Source organism: Centroberyx affinis, unplaced genomic scaffold (genome assembly GCF_046629955.1).
Source record: "Centroberyx affinis isolate AG114_WGS23_722 - 3 ecotype Tasmania unplaced genomic scaffold, CSIRO-AGI_Caff_v1 ptg001801l_1, whole genome shotgun sequence".
Classification (NCBI taxonomy): Eukaryota; Metazoa; Chordata; class Actinopteri; order Beryciformes; family Berycidae; genus Centroberyx; species Centroberyx affinis.
In genome coordinates, this window is record NW_027280191.1 from 110824 (window position 1) to 134921 (window position 24098).

The 24098-nt window shown below is 43.4% G+C and overlaps 2 protein-coding genes across 2 annotated transcripts in view; both read right to left on the reverse strand.

The window, feature by feature from the left end:
* Window positions 1-58: 58 nt before the first annotated feature.
* On the reverse strand, window positions 59-21313 carry cyld3 (cylindromatosis (turban tumor syndrome) 3). Its single transcript, XM_071529560.1, is given in 19 exon segments — window positions 59-1166; window positions 1169-1195; window positions 1733-1914; window positions 1916-1938; window positions 2669-2787; window positions 3152-3260; window positions 4297-4501; window positions 5363-5426; window positions 5692-5783; window positions 6337-6459; window positions 7273-7414; window positions 7832-7997; window positions 8656-9128; window positions 9979-10084; window positions 10834-11331; window positions 11542-11699; window positions 12033-12150; window positions 20677-20921; window positions 21246-21313. Coding segments are annotated over 18 exon segments (2931 nt in total). The 5' UTR covers window positions 20848-20921; window positions 21246-21313; the 3' UTR covers window positions 59-1011.
* A 231-nt stretch (window positions 21314-21544) lies between these two features.
* Window positions 21545-24098, reverse strand: part of LOC139652471 (adenylate cyclase type 4-like) — a 30433-nt gene continuing 27879 nt past the window's right edge. The window contains exon 26 of the mRNA XM_071529559.1: window positions 21545-23948. Coding sequence (XP_071385660.1) covers window positions 23814-23948 — 135 coding nt within the window. The 3' untranslated portion in view covers window positions 21545-23813. The remainder of the gene's footprint in view (window positions 23949-24098) is intronic.

Genomic DNA, 24098 nt, shown 5'->3' on the forward strand with positions numbered 1-24098 from the left:
TCGCATCACGGCTGCCCTCTAGTGGCACGTGAGGACAGACGTTTCAGAAAACACACAAAAAATGCAGAATGGAAGAGAATAGAATACTTTATTAAGACATTTTTGTTTTCATTCTTTGCAGCTACACGTTGTATTAAACAACCCATACGCAATACAAAAATATTAACACCTTGGGTAGATTAATGTGCAATCTTTCAGTATAACACATTATTTTCCAGTCTACAAATATACATGATACGTAAATGAAAGAGTGCAAATCAAGTGTAAAGTGTGCATATATTGTAAGGCACATTTTTTTTCAGAGTAGTTATAGGCACACTAGGTCTGTACAGTATGTGTATGCGAGTCATTCAGTTGAGTAAACACAGGTGTGAAGTATACCCACCTATCAGCCTAATTACCATTGACTTATATAGGATTGTGGGGTCACAGTATACCAACTTCATGTGTGCACCCACCTCCTGAACTACCACTACACTATTAGTTCTGCATATCTTTTTCCATTGGGCAATTTAGGCACATTATATGTACTGTATGTGTGTAAAAAGTGGGTAATATCACATGTGAAAACCTAACCTAATTTTCATGTTTTCACTTTAATAGAAGGATTACCTGGAGAATCTCAGGTTTATGCAACTTTTGAAAACCCCATTGGATAAACTGAAAAATGAATGGTGGTCAAGCTGCAAACAAGGCTTTTTGTTCCTGAAAAGCTGACATTTTGGAGATGTTAAGTTTTCATCTGACAGTGACGAAGACCTGAAGGAAAGTGTGTATGTATATTTCAGGCCTGTCACATTTTTTGGGGGGGCATTCAGGCACATTATCTCCATTTCTGTGTGTGTGTGTGTGTGTGTGTGTGTCCCCATATAACTTGTAGAGGCTGATCTCAGGGCTGCGGTATCTTTTCTAAGGTGAAGTGAGAGTCACATGTAAAACCAAAGACAGGATGCCAGTACGTGAATGTGTGTGTGTGTGTGTGTGTGTGTGTGTGTGTGTTGTGTATCCGTGTCACTTGTAGAGGCTGAGCTCGGGGCTGTGGTAGAGACACATGTAGGCGTCACACAGCAGGCGGCGTGCGGGCTCCCGTAAGGAGGCGGGGTCCACCCTGCTCAGCTCCTCCTCCGACAGGCTGAGGTAGCGGCCCACCTCGGGACACGCCTTCACCTGGGGATGTTGAAGCCGTTCTCGCCACCTGGGTGAGAGCAGGACAACGAGGGATCTTTCTCAGTACGTGTTCTGGTGCGTTCTCGAGTCCTTCATGATTCCACGATTCCAGAACAATTCTAAAATTTTAAGTTCAATTGGACAATAAACAAAAAATGACTATATTTTTAGAATAACATTAATATTTCCTTGAAAATAGCCTATTTTCATGTACTTATATCAGTCTAATCATACTTTATTTAATATATTGTGTTTATGGGATGTTCGTGTTGTGAATCACTTTGGTCTAGCCAATTTTAATTTATTATGGATTTGTCAGTAGAATAGAATTTTTTCAAGCCCAGTTGTTGCCGTGGTGAGAACGCAAAAACGTAGATCATACAATAAACAAAGAACAGAACAGAACAGAACAGAACAAAAATACAGCAGAAATTGAATAAAAAAGAATATGTGTAATTTACACAGACGTTTCTTAACAGGATAGGGGGTCGATTCACTTTGAATCCACCAGTTCAAAATAAATAAATTTTATCTCAGTATTGAAATGTCAGTCAGGATGTCTCACCCTCCCGGTCCGCCATGCTGTCAAAGAACAGCCAGTCCGAGGGGCGGGGCCCGTGCTTGACGAAGCTCACGTAGTGGCTCGTCTCGATGCACGTCACGGCGAAGAGGGCCAGTCGCTGGCGGGTGCCGTGCAGCGGGCCGGTCCACGGCCCGCCGGGGACGCCGACCTGCCCCGGGCGATGACAGCCGCTTCCTGTGACTGTGGACCTGATGGAGGGATGAAGAGAGGACAGGTTCAACATATAAAGACAGACAGACAGATGGATGAGAGATGGATAAACAGACAGATCAGGAAGGATAAAAGATGTACTGTATGTCCTCAGAAAGGCAATGGTCATGTTTCCATTACAGCTTTATATCCCTTTATTACATTAGTTTAAAGGTGTTACGTGTAGCATTTCATGTTTCTCAAAATGAAGACCACATTTCCCATAAACCTTTTTACATCTTCTCACAAAGAGGATGTTGGTACTTGCTCGTTCCCCTGAAACTATGCGGTCAGAATAAGTGGAACTTAAAATCGGTATCAATTGCAAAACAAAAACATTTCCAGTTTTGTGCCATAAAGCAATCTCCCTCCGTGCTGCTGTAATGCAATCCAGCAGATCTGACCCAGTGTCACACAATGTAAAATGCAGTATAGAGGCCGACAATATTTTCAATGACTATTGTAATGGTAATTATAGGAATGTCTTAAGATTAATGAAGTAATGATTTATTGATGTCAACATGTTACACGTAGCACCTTTAATGAAGCCCTCTGCCTCTCAGGAGGACTTTCCTCTTTCCAGGCTGTCACTGCAAACACGAGCTTATTCCTTACTGAACTGAACTAAAAATACAAGTTTGGTTTACTCAGGTTCAGTTTCCATACAAAAAAAAGAGTTTCTGAGGTGAAGTCTGATGAGGTTTGGGGTCCAAAGTGATTAATGTCTACCTGGGTGTTGCAGGTCTGGCAGTACTGTTTGAGCCGGCCTGGAGTGATGTCCACATCTTCATAACACTGGAGACACTCCCACTCCGCCACAGCCTGACAGATACTGCACTGTCTCAGAGCTAGAGAGAGAGAGAGAGAGAGAGAGAGAGAGAGAGAGAGAGAGAGAGAGAGAGAGAGAGAGAGAGAGAGAGAGAGAGAGAGAGAGAGAGAGAGAGAGAGAGAGAGAGAGAGAGAGAGAGAGAGAGAGAGGGAGAGAGAGAGGGAGAGAGAGAGAGAGAGAGAGAGAGAGAGAGAGAGAGAGAGAGAGAGAGAGAGAGAGGCATGCAGTTAAACAAAAACTCAAGTAAACACCAACACACAAAACACAAACCTGCAAAGTGATCTAAACTAGACCTGAAGTGAACTAAAACTAGATGTGAAGTGAACTAAACCAGATGTGAATTAAACCACATCTGAAGTGATCTGATCTGAAGTTGCTCTTACTGTCATCCAGCAGGTCTGTGATGTCCAGGCTGAGGGTGGGCAAGATGGCGTCAAACATCTTGAAGTCCTTCCCAAACCTGGGCATGAGCAGTAGGAGGCAGGACGGGGCCTGGTGGAGTGATCAATACAGGGTCTGATAGTAACTGATGTCACCAGTGATCCAAGAGGAAAACACAAATCCTCGTATTTTTGAACAACATGCAGAGGTTTGCTCCACAATGACATATTCACTATCCACCTGCTCATACAAAATTATTTGTAGCACACAATAAAAACAAATACCTGCTTTTTGAATGATAGCAGGTAATGGAAATCATTGGCTGACTGACAATACTTTTACAGACTGGATCTTTTTAGAGATCTTGAATGATGAACTTCAGACTTTTCCCTATATAGTGTCTTGAAAACCCTATGCATGTATATGTAAGGACAGATAAGGACATATAAAAACACAATTCTTGCTTGAGTCACAACATTTATTGGCTGGGTTTCAATACTCACTCCTGGAGCATGTTGGGACATATATGTACGTGGGAGTTAGGTGCCTTTGCTCACAGGCACTGTGGCACTACTGGACACTGTTGGCACCGAGGATCGAACCAGTAACTCCCTGACTATTAGACAGCCTCCCGAAATAATCCACTAACCAGCTGCCAAGTTAAACATTTCAACCGAAAAAAGAAGGGCAGCAATAACAATGAGAGACGGAGACTAAGCAGGATGAAGTACATCAGTAACCAAACAATGTTTGTTATGGAAGGGAAGCTGGATGGGAAGCGAGTTTTAAATATATCACAATCGTTTGTTTTCATTGCACATTTCAAAACAGTGCAGTTCTAGCCACATTAAGTGCGTCAAGACTGGTTTGAACTCACTGTGATTCAACCTGAACAAAGAAGATTGAATTACAATAATGAATACATAAATAACAATATTTTTATTTAATAAAGTGATTGTCTTAAAAGAGTGAATCCATGCACCCTGAAAAGCAGGTAATTATGTTTTGTATGGACGTGATCAGGAACTCAAAAAAGCAGCACAGCAGTAATCTCCCATTAGAACTGAATGGGAGCCGTGTGTCTGACCCAACCTGAAATCTTGAACCCCCCCTTCCCCTGCTTTCATCTGTTGATGGTTTCTGTTACCTCGACAAACTTGAGGCCGGCGTGGAGGAAGGAGGACTCCAGCAGGGCCTGGACGCTGGCAACCCGCATCCGGCCGGCCGACGGCGAGGAGAGAGAGACGGGCGAGAGGGACGGAGAGAGAGGCGAGGGAGAGGAGGGAGACGGGGGGAGCGAGGGAGGGAAGAGCTGGTAGAGGTGACACTCCTGAGGCTGCTGGGTCATCGATCTGAAAGAGAGGAGAGGGGGAGAGAAGGGAGAGGGGTAAATGTTAGGGAGGAGAGGCGGAGGAGAGAGTGTGTGAATGAGGAGAGGGGGAGAGATGAAGAGTTGTGTCAGAAGCTGAGAAAGAGGAGAGGAGTATGTATAGAAGTATAGTATGTATGGAGATGCGGGGAAAACATGTTAGCGTACATGCTAAATGTTAGTGCTACGGTACACACTTGTCCCCTTACAGGTTGGATTCCCATGGAAACAACACGTTTTTTTGATAGCTGCTGAACCAGATAAAAAAACAATGTTTGCCATGTTGATGTTTATATATTTACCTATCTTCTCTGTAAACATACTGTAAAATAGTAAGGGTGAGAAACTCTGCAAAACCAAGAAACAAAAAAGAGATTTGTAGCAAGCAAGTACCCAGAAGACCTGTGTGGATCATGAGTTGGCACCAAATTGGAGTCAAGATGAGGGGAAATTTGAAGCCTTTTGAGGATTTGTCGTGACCCTGATGCAACAAAGTAAACTTTTCCATTGTTCAGACCAAAGAAAACAAACCGTAGGCGTGATCACACACCTGATACCCCTTTCACACCAGAGTAGTGACACAAGAAATACGTGGGTGAACCATCAGTGTGAGAAAAATCTGACCCCCAAACGACGTAGTTGGTGTTAAAGTTCAGTGTTTAATCCATGTCACTATTTGCCTGCAGCGTCATGTTGTCCACCATGTTGAACAAAACTGAGCTCAGCTTCTGATGACATTTTAAGGTTAAGCTGAATAAACTTTAACCAGAATATGGCCAATAGTCGGGTTTCTGTGTGCATGCAAACGTAGCGACTGACAGTGTGGCGAGTGTGGTGGGGTCACCTGATCTTGAGGAGCGGCTCGACTCGGAGGAGCTGGAAAAGCTTGTTGAGGAACTCTTCAGGATCTGACAGACAGAACAACAGCATGACAGCATTCCTCAAATACTATGTGCAGACACACACACACACACACAGACAGACACAGACACACACAGACAGACACAGACAGACACACACACACACACAAGTACATGCAGACACACACTGAAAATGTTCTGCAGTTATGATAGATGCACCCCCATAAACCTCTGGGGGGACTGTTACAGTATATACAGTAGATAGGAATACAGAGGCACACACACACACACACACACACACACACAGACAGACCTTTCTCCTGATCGGTGAAGCCGGTGTCACTGTTCTCAGCCTCCAGCAGCCGTCTCAAGGCCATGGTTTTGCTGGCACACACATAGCCAAAACTGGGAAACATACCAGAACATGCATACTTCAGGACAATGAGGCCTCGTGTGTTAGGAAATACACTAAACAGGAATGTGATCAGTAACACAAACAGCAGTGGGAACTTAACAGAAAAAAACACTGTAATCTCTCATAAATAAATGCCAGTAGTGTGTCTCAAAAAACCTGAAATCTAAACATAAACACATCTACATCAAACATTTACATCAAAAGCATTTCCAATAAATGCCATTAAAAAGTTTCAGTGGCAAATCAAAAGTACATACAGTAGACTTTTAAAACATGTCACATTGCGTCTGATGTGGATATATATGCATTATTATTATTATTTGTGGTAGTTGTAGTAGTAGCAGCAGCAGCAGCAGTAGTAATACTAGTACTACTGTATCACCAGTAATAGTTGCAGTTGCAATAGTATTACAGTTCGTAGAAGGAATAAAAATAGTACCAGTAGCATATCAAAGAGAGAAAAAGCATATACCTATAGTGTATATCCTGTACACAATCTGATATGAGTGAAATACATATGTACACTGACACAAACACACAGACCTGCGCAGGGGGTTGACTATCTCGCAGCGCAGCAGGTCCTGGGCCTGACTGGAGTGGCGGTCCGTCTCAGGATCAGTAGGCCAGAGCAACACCCAGTCTGCCGAACTACAGCAGGAGAACAGACTGGAGAGAGAGAGGGAGGGAGGTAGGGAGAGATGGAGAAGGAGGGGAGAGACAAAGAAAGAAAGATAGAGAAAGAGACAAAGGGAGGCAATCACAGAAAAAACATTCACTCACACTTACATTTGTTACATCAATATGAATTTATCCCTGAACAGTTACAGTATAAATGTCATGTTTATTGTGGCTGGCCTCAGTAGGAACTGGTTTCCAGATTCTCAGCAGTGTCAGTGCCAGTTCTACCCTCTAAGCTACACAGGATCAACTTAATACAAAAATGTACTGGGTACAGGAGAAAGTAATTTCTCTTGTTTAACCCACACATCAGAAAAGTTAACTGAGGTTTAAAAAAAATTTCAGCCTCCAAATTCTCTTTTTCCTTAGGAAAAAACAAAAATTGGGAAAAATCCTCAGAGTATGCAATGAACGATAATCAAAAGAAAAAGTCAAAGGCACTCCATCCGTTTCCAAAAGTTAAAAAGCCTTTATTGGTTACATGGCTGGGAATACTAAAAACATTGAACCAACATGTTGTGGCCTGCTGGCCTTCATCAGGGAACTTCTGTATCTGCCTCTCTTTTTCCTTGTTTCAAACAAATTACTGTTTGAACAATGAAACTAACAAACTTTAACAAACTTAAAAGATGTGACATACATCCTCATTAACACATAACTACAGAGTTAGTTTTGTTGAAATGTTATGCTTGAATTAACTGGGTTTGCCAGCTCGATAGTAGCGCATAAACAGTTTTTTCATTTGATATATTTCATATATTGCATGACAGTCCTATCCTAACAGCAGAGTACAGTATTTACCTGAACAGTGTAGCGTCCAGGTAGCAGGAGTTGAGGTGACCCTGGATGCCTCTCTTCCAGCCCCGGTAGAGCTCCCTGGCTTCCTCCCCCTCCACCGGAGGAGTGTGTTCCTCCACCCGCTCACTGCCCCAGTCCGCAAAGGCTGGGAGTGACAGGGACAGAGGATGTCAAACTGTATGCACATGCATAAATGGTTGGCATGCACACACAATTAACTTTATAAATACATGTAAACACACTGTGAGGCTGTGTGACCATGTGCATGTATATATATTTTTCCTACACTACTTGTATACTACTTTCTCTAATATACTACATCTTTAAGAGACCTGTTTTTTTAATGTTTTATACTAGTTTTAATTTTGTGTTCCGTTTTGTTTAATGTGACCTGCATGAGCAACCCACCAAGTTTCAGTTCCTTGTATAGCAAACTTACTTGGCCAGTAAAGCCAAAACCGATTCTGATATGACAATCCACAGATACTAGAAGCTAAATGAGGAATATGCAAACACTAACTCTTATGCATGCTCACTCACACACACACATACACACGCCTACTTATTGAGTTGCACCGCTCCACTTGATTGACAGGCGTCTCGGGGGCTGGGAACCTGGAGTCCCGCCTGCAGTTGCGAAGCTTGACGAACAGCCCCTTGTTGGCTGGGCAACGGAAGTGACGTTCGCCAAGGTAACTACCATCTGTTCCAGCGGTCAGCTCCTGGTCCTGGGACACACAGAGGATTTGATTATACCAGGGCCAATGAAAACAAGGCCTGCGAGCCAAATTTGGGCCTCCACGATATTCTTTTGGGCACTCCAAAGCATTCAAGTTTGACTGTTGTTTGATTTGGTCTATTTTGATCAACTTTAATGATGCTGGAGGAGTGATTACAGTGATACAAGGCATATTAGCAAACATCATGGTGACACAAGACCTATAGAAGCTAGTGCTTCCTTGCTACTTCTAAATAACCAACACCCAATTTATTTATTTTTTTTGGCCCACTGCCCACCATCCATATTCCAATTCAACCCTTGGCCCTCCATGTTTAGGGACACATAGATAAGTATTTTTCTTTTTAGGAGAGTGGGCCATCCACGCACTTCTAGCATTTTTTATTCATCTAGACAATTGGAAAGCAGAGAGGGAGACAAAATAAAATATACATAAATAGAATAGCAAATAAAACAGAAAACATCAGGATAGTCATGAGTAGATTGGTTGGACTAGATTGAAGCTGCAGAAAATTACTACAGGTCCAACAAGCAAGATAAAACAAGGCGACATTTCCATCAACACAAAAGGCTTTTGTATAGTTTTTGTGCCAAATGACAGTAGCTGACAAAGACCAACACTACTGAAGCTGAAGCTGTTACCTTACCAGCTCAATTCCCGCCACCAGTTCTGGAATCCCGCTGATCCGTCCAATCCAGCGAATCACCCCAAAAAGGGGCGGGTCGTTCACCTCGACCATCGACCCCACCTCCAGCTCAACCTCCAATCCCGTCTCTCCGTTCTCCCCCGCATCTTCACCGTTACCTGGCGACCTCAGCGGAGAGGGAGGGCCGTGCGCGCCGTTCGAGGGCTGCGGTTGGTCTGTGACGGTCGGCGAGGGCGGGCCGTGGGGTTTGGGAGGCGGGACGGGGGGAGGCAGCAGGGGCTTCTGGGTGGGTTTAGGCGGGGGTTGCGGAGGGGGTTTGGGCGCTTGTTTGGCAAGGATGAGCTGAGGGGGCATCAGGGCGACTTTAGGAGCAGAGGTGGGAGATATTGCTGGTTTAGAGACGGGGGGCGGAACGGGCTTCAGGATGGGTTTGGGGTTTTGGACGGGTGGGATGTGACGGTGCGACTTGGGCTCTGAGGGAACAGAAATGGCACATAAGAGTTAAGCATTGCTTTCCAGGCTGCATACAAAATATTTTGAATTTACACAATGCATATGAGGGCCTGCTGTACTTCCATTGTGTGTCAGGATGTACGGTGAATGTGTGAGCTGTCAATATGTCTCTGCGCCATGTCACCAAGACAAATCCCTGTACATTTATTGTCTTTGTGATTAAAGCGAGTCAGATATAACAAGTATGGAGTAGAAGAACTACGGTAATACAGTAATACTTGGATTGGTTTGCTGGATCATAAGACGATAGATGAAGATAAGACGAAGATAGACTCATTAGAGCCCTGATTTGTGATTTCAGTCTGATGCCTTCTGTTGAAACACTGCTGCCCCACTACTGCCTTTGGATTTGCTGGACTGAAGCCATTTATTATTTCAATTCTGAAATGTATTTTATCACCTTTTTAGACAAGGGCCAACAGTATGTGACAGCAAAATATGAGTTTTAAATGTATTTTGAGGCTGTAAAACATTTGCTTTCTTCAAAAAATGCTGGTGTAAAATAATGTATTTTGAGTAACAATTGGTTTACAACGTTTTAAGAAGACTTTTTTTCTGGGACAATTTCTTCATAAACTTTAATTAAAATGCCTACAATATAGATAGATGTTAAAATACATTGCTGATTGAATCTTAAACATAAGGCGACAGGGTAGCCTAGTGGTTCAAGACACTGTCCTGTAACTTAAAAGTGAAAATTTGATTCTTAGGACAGCCAATGTGTTAACCAACAACCATGTGTCCTGTCAAACCGCTAAATAACTAAACTACAGTGTCCAAGGCCTTGTACATATAAAAAGGTTGCTGTACCTGGGGAGACCATGGTGATCGGCAATAGCTGTCCATAGAGGAGGGAAGGAATGTGGCAGAGCTTCTCTCCCTTATAAAGTCCGTCCCAGTTACCAACCGGAGCGTCCTGTAATGCACAACACAAACTCATAAGATCAAACACAAAGGGAATTAGGAACAAACTAATAAGGTCAATCACAAAGACACAGACTGACTTGCACAATACACCATCATGCGCACACAAATGCAGCGGTTGTTATGCAGTGACTGTGGTTTCCATGCACTCAATAAGAGTGACTGTGGTATACAAGTTGTTTTTCTGCTGAATATTTTTCCTGCAATATGAATTGTAATACATAAGAGCACAGCTTTCTATACATTACAAGAAAAATGTTTTTTAGCACTTAAAAAAATAAACAAGCAGAGGGAAAAGCTTCAGATTTTCTCAGTTTGACCATCATGAAGGATTTTCTAAAACATGCAACTTGATCTGTAGGCCTGGAATTCTGCACAGCACCAGAAAAACTTGTTTAGGAGGTTGTCTGGAACAACTTTCCCTCTGAGGAAAAAACAACCATGCCTTCTGCAATGTGGAAATTGCAGAAGGCAAGGAAATTCCCACTACAGTTAGATCTTAGCATTAACAGTGTGGCCCTAATATACATATCTGTTCACTAGAGCAGTCTTCAACTGTATCAGGCTTTCAATCTTAGAGCGAGTATCACAGTTTTCTATACCACAACTGTTTCTTTTGATTTTGTGCAAGTTTGTAAGAGTAGCTGTCCTTTTTTTTCAAAATGGTGCAAATCTCATTTTGGGACCAAATTCTTCCTATAGTTTAATCTCCTGTATTAGAAGTACTGTAGTATTACTGACCAGCAGGACTCCGACGTATGTCCCTGACGAGGCCCGGCCAGGCAGCAGCCCGCAGTAGCGCACCTCCCCCCCATGGACGGTGTCCTGCAGAGGGAAACACACCCGCTGGCCGACCTGGAATGGAGGAGGCGATGCGGGGCCTCTTACCTGGACCGGGACCGGGATCTGGGCGCTGACGGGCGCAGACTCTGCGGTCCGAGGCAGGACACTAAAGGCAGGCAGCTGAGGAGGACCAACGGGCTGATGCTGGTGGAAACTACTCCGAAGATTGTGTTGCTGATTCGGGTGGTGGTTGTTGCTATGGTAACCGTTGTTGGGGTGATTGCTGTTGCTGTGGTGGTGGTCTCGTTCCCGGGCTTGGTCATGCTCGTCAGAGCGGGACCAGCGGCGTAGCTTGACATGATTGGCCGGGAGGAACAGGGCGGAGGATTCGGGGCAGATGAAGAGCTGGTGGCCCTTATAGGAGCCGTTACTCACTCCTCTACCCACCGCCGAACCCTGGAGAGGGAGAGAGAGAGAGCGAGAGACAGAGAGGGAGAGGGAGAGAGAGAGAGTGAGAGTGAGAGTGAGAGAGAGATGGAACAAGAGCGACAAACCATTCAAGAGTGTGAGCGACAAAAAGAGAAGGAGGGAGAGTGACATAAGGAGAGGGGAAAAGCTAAATCCAAGCTTCCAAACTCCCTACAGGCTTGTGTTGAGCGAGATTACCTTGAGTTGGACCCCAAAAAACACAGCGCTGCTCCCCCTGGTCAGCGGCCCTCTGTATCTAAGCTCCGCCTCCGCCAGCTCATCTGGTTGGCCGATCTGGACCCACAACGGGGCGCCCATGGGCAAGTCAGCCAATCGCTGAAGCCTCCCAGGGTTACCTGGAAAGTCAGGTTAAAGTGTGGCTTTGTCAACATGTTTTGGAAAGTGATGTTGTTATTGTCATTATTAATACTACTACTACATCATCATTACTATTACTAGGATTATCATCTACTACTACTACTACTACAATCAAGATTATTACTACTACTAGGATAATCATTACTACTACTACTAGGATGATCATCATCATTATTACTACTACCAGAATCAAGATTATTACTACCACTACTACTACTACTACTACTATAATATAATAATAATACTAGGATCATCATTACTACTCCAACTACTACTACTACTATTAATGTAAGTGTAAATGTTAGTATTACTTAGAAATTTGAGGCGGGACTCCGGGTCAGATACAGGCTCCAATAGACCGCTGAGGTCAGTAGGGACTTCAACCAGGAACTTCTTCTCTAACTTTACCATGATGCCGCTGTCTAATACCTGAGGGAAAACAGGATGAACAGAGAAAGGCAGGCATGGAGAGAGGGGTGGGAAGAGAAAGGGGAAATATGAGGGGAGAGAAGTTTTGATCCGAAATGAGACATCCACCATTTGAAAAAAAGCCACTCTATGACACGTGGTGGACGCTTGTATCCAAAATGCCACGCTGAACCATTATTATACACATTTTTTAGGATGGGTGGCCCAAGTAAAAATTGAACCACAAACCCTGGTCGTGCCATGCACAGATAATACAACAATAGAAAAAAACAACGCTGCTTCTTACAGAATAGTAGGTAACGCAATTCCTTGGTTGACAAAACGATAACACTTTTACACAATGAATCTTCTATATTTTACATTTATTGAATACTCTACTGTTTATGGTATATCATGCACTGTCCCCTTGCACTAAATGATTTCCTGATTTCCCTGTACCATGTGGGCCAGTATGGTCACAGCTAGAGTTGGTCTGTCTCTCTGTAGTGGAGTAGGGTAGCTGTTTGACGTTGATGTCGCAGAATATCATAATAAAAAGCATAGAGGCACTCTGATTGGATAAAGTAAGCCTCTATCTTCGGATCTTGGATCTTCGGACGGATCTTATTTTTGCTTATTGCCCTTTCCGAAGACACAGAAGAACCCACACAACACTCTTTTCCTTTTGTTGTGTTAATAATATAAATCACTCGGGGCTCACCGAGTAGAGCGCGTACCACATAAGGCTCAGTACTTCCTGCAGCGACCCGGGTCCAAATCTGGTCCGCGGTCATTTGCTGCATGTCCTCCCCTCTCTCTCCCATACCTTCCTGTCTCTCTCTCACACTATCTCTCAATAAAGCATAAAATGCCTAAAATAAATCTTTAAAAAAAAAATATATATATAAATCACTTTACTAGCAAGGGTGGAAGTAACTAATTACATTGAGGCTACTCCTGTTACTGTAATTGAGTAGCTTTTTTATGTCCTTGTACCTTTATAGTAGCCTATTTTTTTAAAGTCAGTAATTTTACTTTTATTTAAGTAAGTTTTTGCTGAAGTATTGTAGAATCACATCCATACGGAGTTCTCCATAAGCATCAGAAACTGGACAATCGGCCAATTGTGGAGCCATTCACAGTGAGAAGAGTAATCTGGTTTTACTTTGTTTGTGAAAAAATGTTAAATTCTAATAAACTCAACGTCAGTTCAACGTCACGTCAACAACATGCGGGATACCTTCTAGGACAGGTGAAAGCAGGTGTCTAACTGCTCCGCCCACTTTGCCATCGTCCTTCTGGTTAAACGCTGCCGACTATCTTGTCTGCTTGCTTGTCAATATGGAAACAATAAATGAAATATGGAAGCATACATCATCTAAACTGTGGCGATCGGATGGCGTAACTGTACTGTACCCATCTACTATTACTGACTGGGTGGATGACATACGAAATTGGCCCGAAATGACATACATGCACATTTCCAATTACATTGTAGTACTGTCCCTTGGAGTGGTTGGATGAAGCTACTAAACTAGGAACTATACTAAAGCAAATTGATCTGATCCAAATTGGATCAAATCAATTTACTTTAGTATAGTTCACACACACACAGCACACACACACACACACTCACTCACTAAGAATCGAAGCATTATCCAGACAAACAACGTAGCCTAAGTCACACTAACAAGCATATTGAAGCTGAATGGAGGCTATAATCATAAAGAACAAAATAAGAATATTATTATGTAGGCTGAGGCTACAGTATTAGTCTATGTAGGCGATGCAGTTATGGCTCGTAAAATCCAGTTGGACTAACCGGCTGCGATGACGCAATTCAGTCGTTAACCGTTATTAAGGTTAATCGGCGTGTAACAAACAATAAATCGATCAGCAATTTTGCTGGACATCCCTAGATCCAATTAATTCTACTAAATGAACATGTAGTGTGTTTTTTCTAGGGATGGGAGAGTTTAACCCACTGCCTCCTCTGTGGGTCTCACTGTTAACAGGCTCCAGACTCGTCTCCCACCTGAGCCTAAAGACTGAAAATTTGTGGAGGCTAAATCAGTAAGATTTGATCAGACGAGCCTACTTTTATCGATCTTATTTTTTCAGGTGAGCTTCCGCAGCACTCAGTCAATCAATTGCAGTCTATTATTAACATAATTATTAAATAATAATCCTGAATCTACCGGACGTATAAATTGTTTTGAAATGATAGCCTATTGCACAATCATCCACATAAAGTTTATTGCTGCATCTAGTAGTTCCTGCGGGTCCCCTCCCACAGTGTAAATATATTGTAGGCTACCTGGTAAAAAGGTGGATAAAGAAGCTTGTGGAAATTGATCATGATTAATTCCTTGCTGTGCTCCCGGTCAGCTGTGTAAAGACGGCACAATATGGTAAAATGTAGGATAAAAGTAATAAGACTGCACCGTTACTAAGCCATGAGTTAGTTTCCATCAGTGATCTAAATGGTAAACGCTTTAATCGAAATTTAGATCAGCAGTGTTTGAGTGTGTAGGCTATACATGTTTAAGTGGGTGTGTGTGTGTGCGTGCGTGTGTGCGTGTGTGTGTTAATAAACACAATGAAACAGATCTCAAGTTGCATCTGTTTGCCCTCCTTTTTTTTGTTTTAGACTTGTCGGGTAGTCGGTTACATAACTAGCTAGTGGCGTACACCATAAACAAACGAGATGTAATCCTACTTCCGCTCTAAAACAGATGTGAGATTACAAAATGACCAACAGCCCAGCGCCCTGGTCCCCGAGAAACAAGGTGAATACTGGCAGAAGTCCCATTTACAGCCATTATGATGTCATAATGATCACGGAATGCCGGGCAGCAAAGTGCCAGTTTGTCAGCAGCATGAAGTTCTTCACAACTTCACAAGTTCTCGTACTACTCAGACAGAGAGAAACAGACAGAGGAGAGGATGGCACAAAGAGAGAGAGATAAGAATAGCGGTGTGCTACAGTTTGATGAAGCCAAGATGAGACCTCAGGAAACTTCCATCAAGGAGTATGTGGAGTTGAGAGCGGCTGAAATTCATTTCTTTGCGCAGAAGTTGCCAGAGTTGGAGCACTGCTTACCTTCCACAGCTAAGCACGTTGAGAGAGTGAGACAGATGGAGGAGATGATGGCACAGCAAAAGGAAAAGCTGCTGGAGAGAGAAAGACAGATGAAGGAGAAGATGGCACAGCAAGAGGAAAAGAAAAGGCTTCTGGACAGAGAAAGGCAGGTGCAGAAGATGATGCATCTAAAGGAAGATGAAAGGCACCTTGAGAGAGAGAGACAGATAGAGGAGAGGATGGCTCATCTAGAGGAAGCGAAAAGGCTTCTGGACAGAGAAAGGCAGGTGCAGAAGAGGACATATCTAAAGGAAGACAGAAGTCACCTTGACAGAGAGAGACAAATGGAGGAGAGGATGGCACGGCAAGAGAGAAAGCTGCTGGAGACAGACAGACAGGTGGAGGAGAAGATGGCACAGCTAGAGGAAGCGAAAAGGCTCCTGGAGGGAGAAAGACAGTTGGAGAAGACGAGACAGCTGGAGAAAGACAAAAACCACATCGAGAGAGAGAGACAGATGGAGGAGAAGATGGCTCATCTAGAGGAAGCGAAAAGGCTTCTGGACAGAGAAAGGCAGGTGCAGAAGATGACATATCTAAAGGAAGACAGTAGTCACCTTGACAGAGAGAGACAGATGAAGGAGAGGATGGCATGGCAAGAGAGAAAGCTGGTGGAGACAGAGAGACAGGTGGAGGAAAGGATGGCACAGCTAGACAAAAAGCTGCTGGAGACAGACAGACAGGTGGAGGAGAAGATGGCACAGCTAGAGGAAGCAAAAAGGCTCCTGGAGGAAGAAAGACAGTTGGAGAAGACGAGACAGCAGGAGAAAGACAAAAAGCACATCGAGAGAGAGAGACAGATGGAGGAGAGGATGGCACAGCTCGAGAAAAAGCTGCTGGAGACAGACAGACAGGTGGAGGAGAAGATGGCTCAGCTAGAGGAACAGAAAAGGCTGCTGGAGGGAGAAAGACAGATGGAGAAGACGAGACAGCTGAAGAAAGACAGAAAGCACCTTGAGAGAGAGAAACAGATGGAGGAGATGATGGCACAGCTGAAGGAAGAGAAAAGGCTCCTGGAGAGAGAAAGACAGGTGGAGAAGATGAGACAGCAAAAGAAAGACAAAAGGCACATTGAGAGAGAGAGACAGATGGAGGAGAGGATGGCACAGCTGGAGAAAAAGCTGCTGGAGAGAGACAGACAGGTGGAAGAGAAGCTGGCACAGCTAACGAAAGAGAAACGGCATGCTAAGAGACAGATGGGAGAGAAGGCTGCACAGCTGGAGAAACAAATAGAGCTCCTGGAAAGAGAAAGACAGGTCGAGAAGATGGCACAGATAGAGAGAGAGGAAAAACTTCTTGAGAGAGAAAGACAGGTTGAGGAGAAGATGGAACAGCCAAAGAAAAAAAAGCGGCGGCTGTTTGGCTTCTTGAAAAAGTGGAGAGGAAAAAGGAGTGCAGACACAGCAGGACAAACGGGTGAACCTGGCCCTCCCAGTGGAGACACTGACCAGAAAACTGGTGAAGGAGCGCCTGGCTCTCCCAGTGGAGACACTGCCCTGAAAACTGGTGGATTGTCTGGCCCTCCCAGTGCAGACACTGACCTGTCCAGTGCAGACACTGACCTGTCCAGTACAGACACTGACCTGTCCAGTGCAAACACTGACCAGAAAACTGGTGAAGGAGCGCCTGGCCCTCCCAGTGTAGACACTGACCTGTCCAGTTCAGACACTGAACTGTCCAGTACAGACACTGACCTGAAAACTGGTGAAGGAGCACCTGGCCCTCCCAGTGCAGACACTGACCTGTCCAGTTCAGACACTGAACTGTCCAGTACAGACACTGCCCTGAAAATTGTTGAAGGAGCGCCTGGCCTTCCCAGTACACACACTCACCCGTTGGACTCTCCCAGTGAAGATGATGATGTGCAAACTGGTGAAGGAGCGCCTGGCCCTCCCAGTGCAGACACTGACCTGAAAACTGGTGGAGTGTCTGGCCCTCCCAGTGGAGACATTGACTTGAAAACTGGTGGCATGTCTGGCCTTCCCAGTAACATTCAACCTGATGACAGCACTTGGGACTCTTCAAGTGAAGACGACCTGCCCAATGCAGACACTGACGTAAAAACTGGTGGAGCATCTGGCCTTCCCAGTAACTTGCAGACTGGTGACAGCCCGTGGGACTCTTCCAGTGAAGACGATGACGTGCAAACTGGTGAAGGAGTGCCTGGCCTTCCCAGTGCAGACACTGCTCTGAAAACTGGTGGAGCGTCTGGCCTGCCCAATTCAGACACTGCTCAGAAAACTGGTGGAGCGTCTGGCCTTCCCAGTAACTTGCAGACTGGTGACAGCCCGTGGGACTCTTCCAGTGAAGACGATGACATGCAAACTGGTGAAGGAGTGCCTGGCCCTCCCAGTGCAGACACTGCTCTGAAAACTGGTGAAGCGTCTGGCCTTCCCAGTAACGTCCAAACTGATGACAGCCCATGGGACTCTTCCAGTGAAGACGACCTGCCCAGTGCAGTCACTGACATGAAAACTGGTGAAGGAGCGCCTGGTCATCCCAGTTGAGACGCTTACTTGAGAACGGGTGAAGGAGCATCTGGCTTTCCCAGTTCACACACCAACGTGAAAACTGATGGCAACCCACTCGACTATTCCAGTGAATACGATGACTTGGTGAATGAACTGCTGAACTGGTGAAGGAGCGTCTGGCCCTCCCAGCACACACACTGATTTAACTGGTGAAGGAGCTTCTGGCCCTCCCAGCACACATACTGATTTAAACTGGCGAAGGAGCGTCTGGCCCTCCCAGCACACACACTGATTTAAACTGGCGAAGGAGCGTCTGGCCCTCCCAGCACACACACTGATTTAAACTGGTGAAGGAGCGTCTGGCCCTCCCAGCACACACACTGATTTAAACTGGTGAAGGAGCGTCTGGCCCTCCCAGCACACACACTGATTTAAACTGGTGAAGGAGCGTCTGGCCCTCCCAGCACACACACTGATTTAAACTGGTGAAGGAGCGTCTGGCCCTCCCAGCAATCTGCCAATAAATTTTGATGTCTATGAAGAGCTGTGTCTTTGTCTTTTAATGAACTGGAGCTATATGCTAACTGAAAACACCACTGCCATTTGTCAGTGGCATGCCACATCATGTTCAATATTAATTAGCATAGATTCTACAGATAGCCTAATGGGCAAAAACACATTTTTCTACAGTGCAGCAGTACAGTGGAATAATCTGCCCACAAATTTGAAATTGAGTGTTTCACAGAGCACGTTTAAAGTGGCCTCAAAGAAATGGTTACAAAATACCATGTAACATGAGCATGTTGACATAGCTACCCCACCGCCTGCTAGTTATTTATATGTTGATTGTATTGTCTTCACTTGCTGTCTTGTTGTTTTGCTTTTATCTTGTGTTGTGTTAAGTGTTATACTTGAGGACTGCAATGGAAATAAGCCTTCAGGCTTTATTGTGTTTTTTTCCTCGCTGATTTTTAATGTATGTAATGACTGCAATGCAGTGTTATGTGTTTTTTTTTAATCATCAAATAAATTCAATCAATCAATCAATCAGATAATAACCAAAATCACTCAAATGCATTTCGACCACACAACAAACTGCATCTAAAGAACTGCATTTCTTGATAGTTATGATTTTCATGTTTTAACTTCTCTCTAATGGCCATTGGGTGGACAAAATGGTTATCCCAATATCACAAATGTACCAAACAAAAGTGCTACCTATCTTTTTTCACTGATGCTTTATCACTGTCAGCAGCCTGGGACAACCAGGACAGTCCCAAGCCTCGAGCCCAAGTAGGCTCAGAGAGCCTGTTCAAGATTAACAATAACTATAATAACAATAATAATAATAATAATAATAACTTTATTTATATAGCACCTTTTAAAACAGAGTTTACAAAGTGCTTTCACAGACAAAATAAAAGCAGTATACTCAAAATTTGAATTTAAAAAGCAATGAAACAATAATAAACAGGGATTCAATTCAGATAGGAGGACAGAGACGAAAAAGAGCAACATTCAAGTAAATAGTGGGATAATTGTAAGATGAAAACCAAAATAAACAGCAAGGTTAATCATGGAGAATGGAGAAGTATTTTTTTTAGAAATCATAATGTTTGATGGTGTTGGAATATCATGTAACAAGTTTTGTGGTATGTAGTAATAGGTGTGTGCATAGTTGTCGTCGTGGAGAGTCAATTAGATTGCATTTATTTCTGTATCATGATGGAGCCAGAAAGAAAGAGGAGCTGACGTTCCCCAGTGTGGGGATACTTTGAATTTATCCTAACAAGGTTGCCATATTACCCAAATGCCTTTGCCTAAATAACACTTTCATGTGATTTCTGTTTGAAACAGACATAGCCCATAGGCCTAAATGGCCAACCAAATCAATCTATTTGTACAGCACATTTCATGTAATAGCATAATATATTTCACAACATTATCACTGAATCACCAATCACCATTCACCAGTGGCAGTCTGTCCTTAAGCACTTTCTCCCTACTCTTCCACATTATCACTTTGGTTGTCTTTATTTATCCCTTTTGTTCTTCTGGCTTGCGTTTACTATCAAAAAATATTCACTCTCACACTCAATAGTTCATTATCAAGCTTGAAACACTGAATAACACAAGTCAATGACAAGTCAACACATGTTCACATAAGTGGAAACGAACCTGAGTCTACCTGTGGGAGGGTAAGATCTAGCTTCTGGGCTATACGTACCACCCAAATTATCAGTATTTGTCTACTGTAGTTTACTGTGTTACACTCTGCTCACCAGTAGAGGTCAATATGTATTGTCTCCAAGTACTGAACCCATTTTCAATGTGGTGAGTTGGAAAACCGTAATGTTTCAGAAAGCTTAATTTCGCCATTACTACTGGTTACAATACCCCGAAAAAGAAGTAACTAATCCCACTGAGCAATTTTTTAGGTTGATTAGCCATTTAAAACACGTCTAAATCGTCCACAGCCGTCTGGGCTAAATTTAGGTTAAATGGAGTTGAAAAGTGACAGTTTAGTAGACGTCTAGCCCCTTTAGGACTGGCACTACACTATGTGGGGGGCAGTCCTGAGGCGTTCCATTAAAAACCATGAGGTTAAAATCTATGTGGCAGTTTGACTCGAATTTTGCCAATCTGACAAGCTTTCTTAAATCATTGAACCCTTTTCTGTTACACAAGTAAAACATATTGTTTGAAAGTATTTGCAATAAAGTATAAAAACCTTTGTGTGTCTTGTCCTAGTTGTTTTCATATGCATGTCTTAAAAATGGCTGCAAGTATTTGCTTATGTCACTGTGAGTTATACAAGTTGTCAAAATGTTCCTGTACAAAAGGCACCAAGACAAAAAAAAACAACATCCTGGGCGTGTATTGTACTTAGTGATAAATAAAGTTAATGTGATTCTGTGTGTGTGTGTGTGTTCATACCTTCACCCACAGCTGGTCCCCTCTGCTCCTGCCCGCATCTTGTTCCTGGCAGATGTTTCCCCTCTGCAGCCGGATGGCTCCTTCCAGCTGGTCCTGGACCTTCAGGTTGGTCGATATCAAGAACGTTTTGGGGGGGCGGCGCCTCCTGCCTTGTTCGTGGGCTCCTGACATTTCTTTTAGAGTGTGTGTGTGTGTGTGTGTGTGTGTGTGTGCGTGTCACAGAGGACCGAAACCACTCATTTCACCTGTAAAATTCAGAAACGTACGTATTACAAGCCAGTAAGGGACGACAGGAGGGTAAAGTTGACCGTTGGGTCCTTCCGTCTCTTCACTGTGTAAGTATGGCAACGGTAGAACTTAGGTTAGCTAAACAGGCGCTAACATTTCCTCGCCCACACGCACAGCACCCACTCTAACGTTACCTTAAAAACCTTTCCTCATTCATGTACGTTACAAAATATGATTCATTCGTAAAAAAAAATGTTTAAAAAAGCATAAACGCTTAACTTTCTGCCAAATTCTCGATTACAAGTTACGTAATTACATCTTGACCATCATCAGATACTCACCAACTTCACCAACTTTGGCGTCCGTCAACATTTCCAGACATTTAACTAGGCAGCTCCGCTTCAATAACAAACGGCTCGAAGCAGGAAGCAAGTTGCTGACACCAACGGGAACCAATGACAAGTGAGAAAAGTTTAAGGGGGACATAGTTTTGGCCAATCAGAACATTTGTGGGCGTTACCGCGACGGGGAAATTCCATAGTTCTTGATAGGCAAGGTACACAGTGATGCATGTAGGAAACTGTTACACGCACACACATTTTCATATTTAAACAACAAACAAACGTGTGGTTGGTTTTTTTTATTAGTTTATAAATAGAATAGAAAAATATTACGCCTATACTCACTCCAACTCTTTTTACATTCACGTCTCATGTGCCAAAGTCCTTCATGAAAGAAATATGTAGAGAAAGTTCAAATAAAAGGAGAAGTATTCTGTGTGCAATCAAAACTGAGAATATAGTGCAGAATTCCCCTAAAAAACAAACAAACATGATAACATTAAATAAAAGTGCATTGTCAAACGTGCAAAGGCTTCATGGCACAACACAGTAGGTGTATGCAGTGGCTGGGCAGTGGGCCAAAAACAGGGCAGGTGTGTGAAGCAGACGAGTTAAGTTAATCAATTAAGTCGATTTTGGGCGGCAGATTCGTGAAAGCGTCCATCAGACTCCCACGGCAGCTGGCATCCGTCCTGCTGAAGTGTCCTCGAGCAAGGCACTAAATCCCTCCAGCTCCAGGAGCGAGCGACAAAGATGAAAAAGTATCACAAAATCACCCATTGATGCCTGCTATGCCCGCCCCAAAAGAAAATGTTCTACTTTAATTGACACAACAGGTGCCAACACACTCCATACAGGCGTGTGCCGCTGTAATACAAAAACTATAAACTGAAGCTAAAATTGAACCTTTCTCAAAAATAAAAGCCAAGTAAGACTAACTGAAACTGGACTGGGAAATCTGTAAATAAAATAAGAAGTCCTGGATATTGTAAAACTATAACGCTGTTTTGTTTCCCCTATTTGAGGCAAAACCCACTGTTCACCCTTTTACAAGTGAATCCTCTCTAGAATTATAGCTGATAGACAAGACACTTTGTGGCCTATCATGGTAATCACCTAAGATGGATGCCATATACTTGTTTTCATAAAGTTGTCATAAAAATAAGCAGTGTTTTATGAGTGGACTCAGATAGAATATTAACACAAATGCCACAAATTAACCTCTCTTCACAGCATCTTTTGTTGCATTATTTTCAATGTAAATAAGGCACTATTGCACGTTTCAGTGCTGAGAGCTAAGCATGTTTTTAGTATTAAGTAGGGCTGGTTTTTAATATATTTAAAAAAAGAGCACTGCACTAAAAAAACAGGTTTTCAAGAACGATTACAAGCGCTTCCCCAGTATCAGTTTATGCACTGTTAGCTAAAAAAAATAGTTGCACAGTACAAATACTCAGTTCCATGACAACATTATTCAAAGTTTTATGGCAGCCATGTTGAGTGTTCCTGCCAACCGACCATCAAATAATGTGAGTTTGACTGGTGACACACAGGTTCATGAGATAACCTAGACACAGTAAAAGCGACACAGTTTTCCATTGAATGGTCCGTGAGTAGAAAGCTTTCCGAAGACGCTTTCAGTTCCCAGAGTCTCAGGTCTTCATTTGACCCGTCAGGATGCGGTTTAGTGTCTTATCCAGAAGACAAAGGCAGCTCCTGGGTGTGTGGGTGTGAATGCCGAACAGGTGACGGCCCAGATCGCCTCTTCAACATCCAGTCAGTGCAGATTTCCATCATGATCTGATCTGACTCTTAGTGTTTGCTTTTTTTTTTTTCATCTCTACCAGGTGAGTGGGGTTTCATCACATCAGGACAATTCATATTCTGTCAGTTCAGTTGTCAATCACGCAGAAATACGCTCAATCGACTTTCAAATACTTTGCTGCGATTGTCTAAACTTGGCACTCATTGTACTGCTATATTTTGTAAAAACCCCACCCATCTGGTACACCAGGTAGGTTAAAACAAACAATAATAATAATAATAGTTTCAAATGGGCCACGCCTGCAAATTGCGGTATAAGAGTGTGTCCTGCTCAATTTCTATGGTCAAAACAAACAAAAAAATCAACATTTTCTGTGGTTGCTTTTGGGGAGTTTAAACTCTAACAATGCAACATATTTTATGAGCTTATCGTATGTTTTGCATGTAAAACCTTATTCTGCAAAGTAACAGTAACTCCAGCCGGCAGATAAATATAGTGGAGGAAAAGTATAAAGTCTCACAAAATGGAAATACTAAGTAAAGTGCCAGTACCTCAAAATTAAGTACAGTAGTTGAGTAAATGTACTTAGTTACTTTCCACCTCTGCATCTCACATAAATTATTAGAACACAGAAAAAGCAACCACGGAAAATATCGATTTATTGTTTTGCTCATAGAAACTCAATAGGGTTTCTCACTTGTACCGCACTTTGTGGGCGTGGCCTTTTGTGCCGCGCCATCGCCTTTTCTTATCTATCTGATCATTCAGTCCGATCGGCGCTCCTGATTGGCTGCTTGCGGGGGTCAGAACTGAGGAGACGATTGGTCGAGGTTGATGAAGTAGGTGGTGAGTTCCCCTTTGCCCTTGACGTTGACCACTCCTCTGAGAGTGACGCTGTATCCCAGAGTCTGCACCAGCTGGGCCATCTCCTCCGTCACCTGGGAGGAGAGAGGGAGAGAGAGAGAGAGAGAGAGAGGGAGGGAGAGGGAGGGAGAGAGAGAGAGAGAGAGAGAGAGGGAGAGAGAGAGGGGGGAGAGAGATACACCTATTCATCAATTATTAATGCATTTATTAAAAAAAAAGCAGCA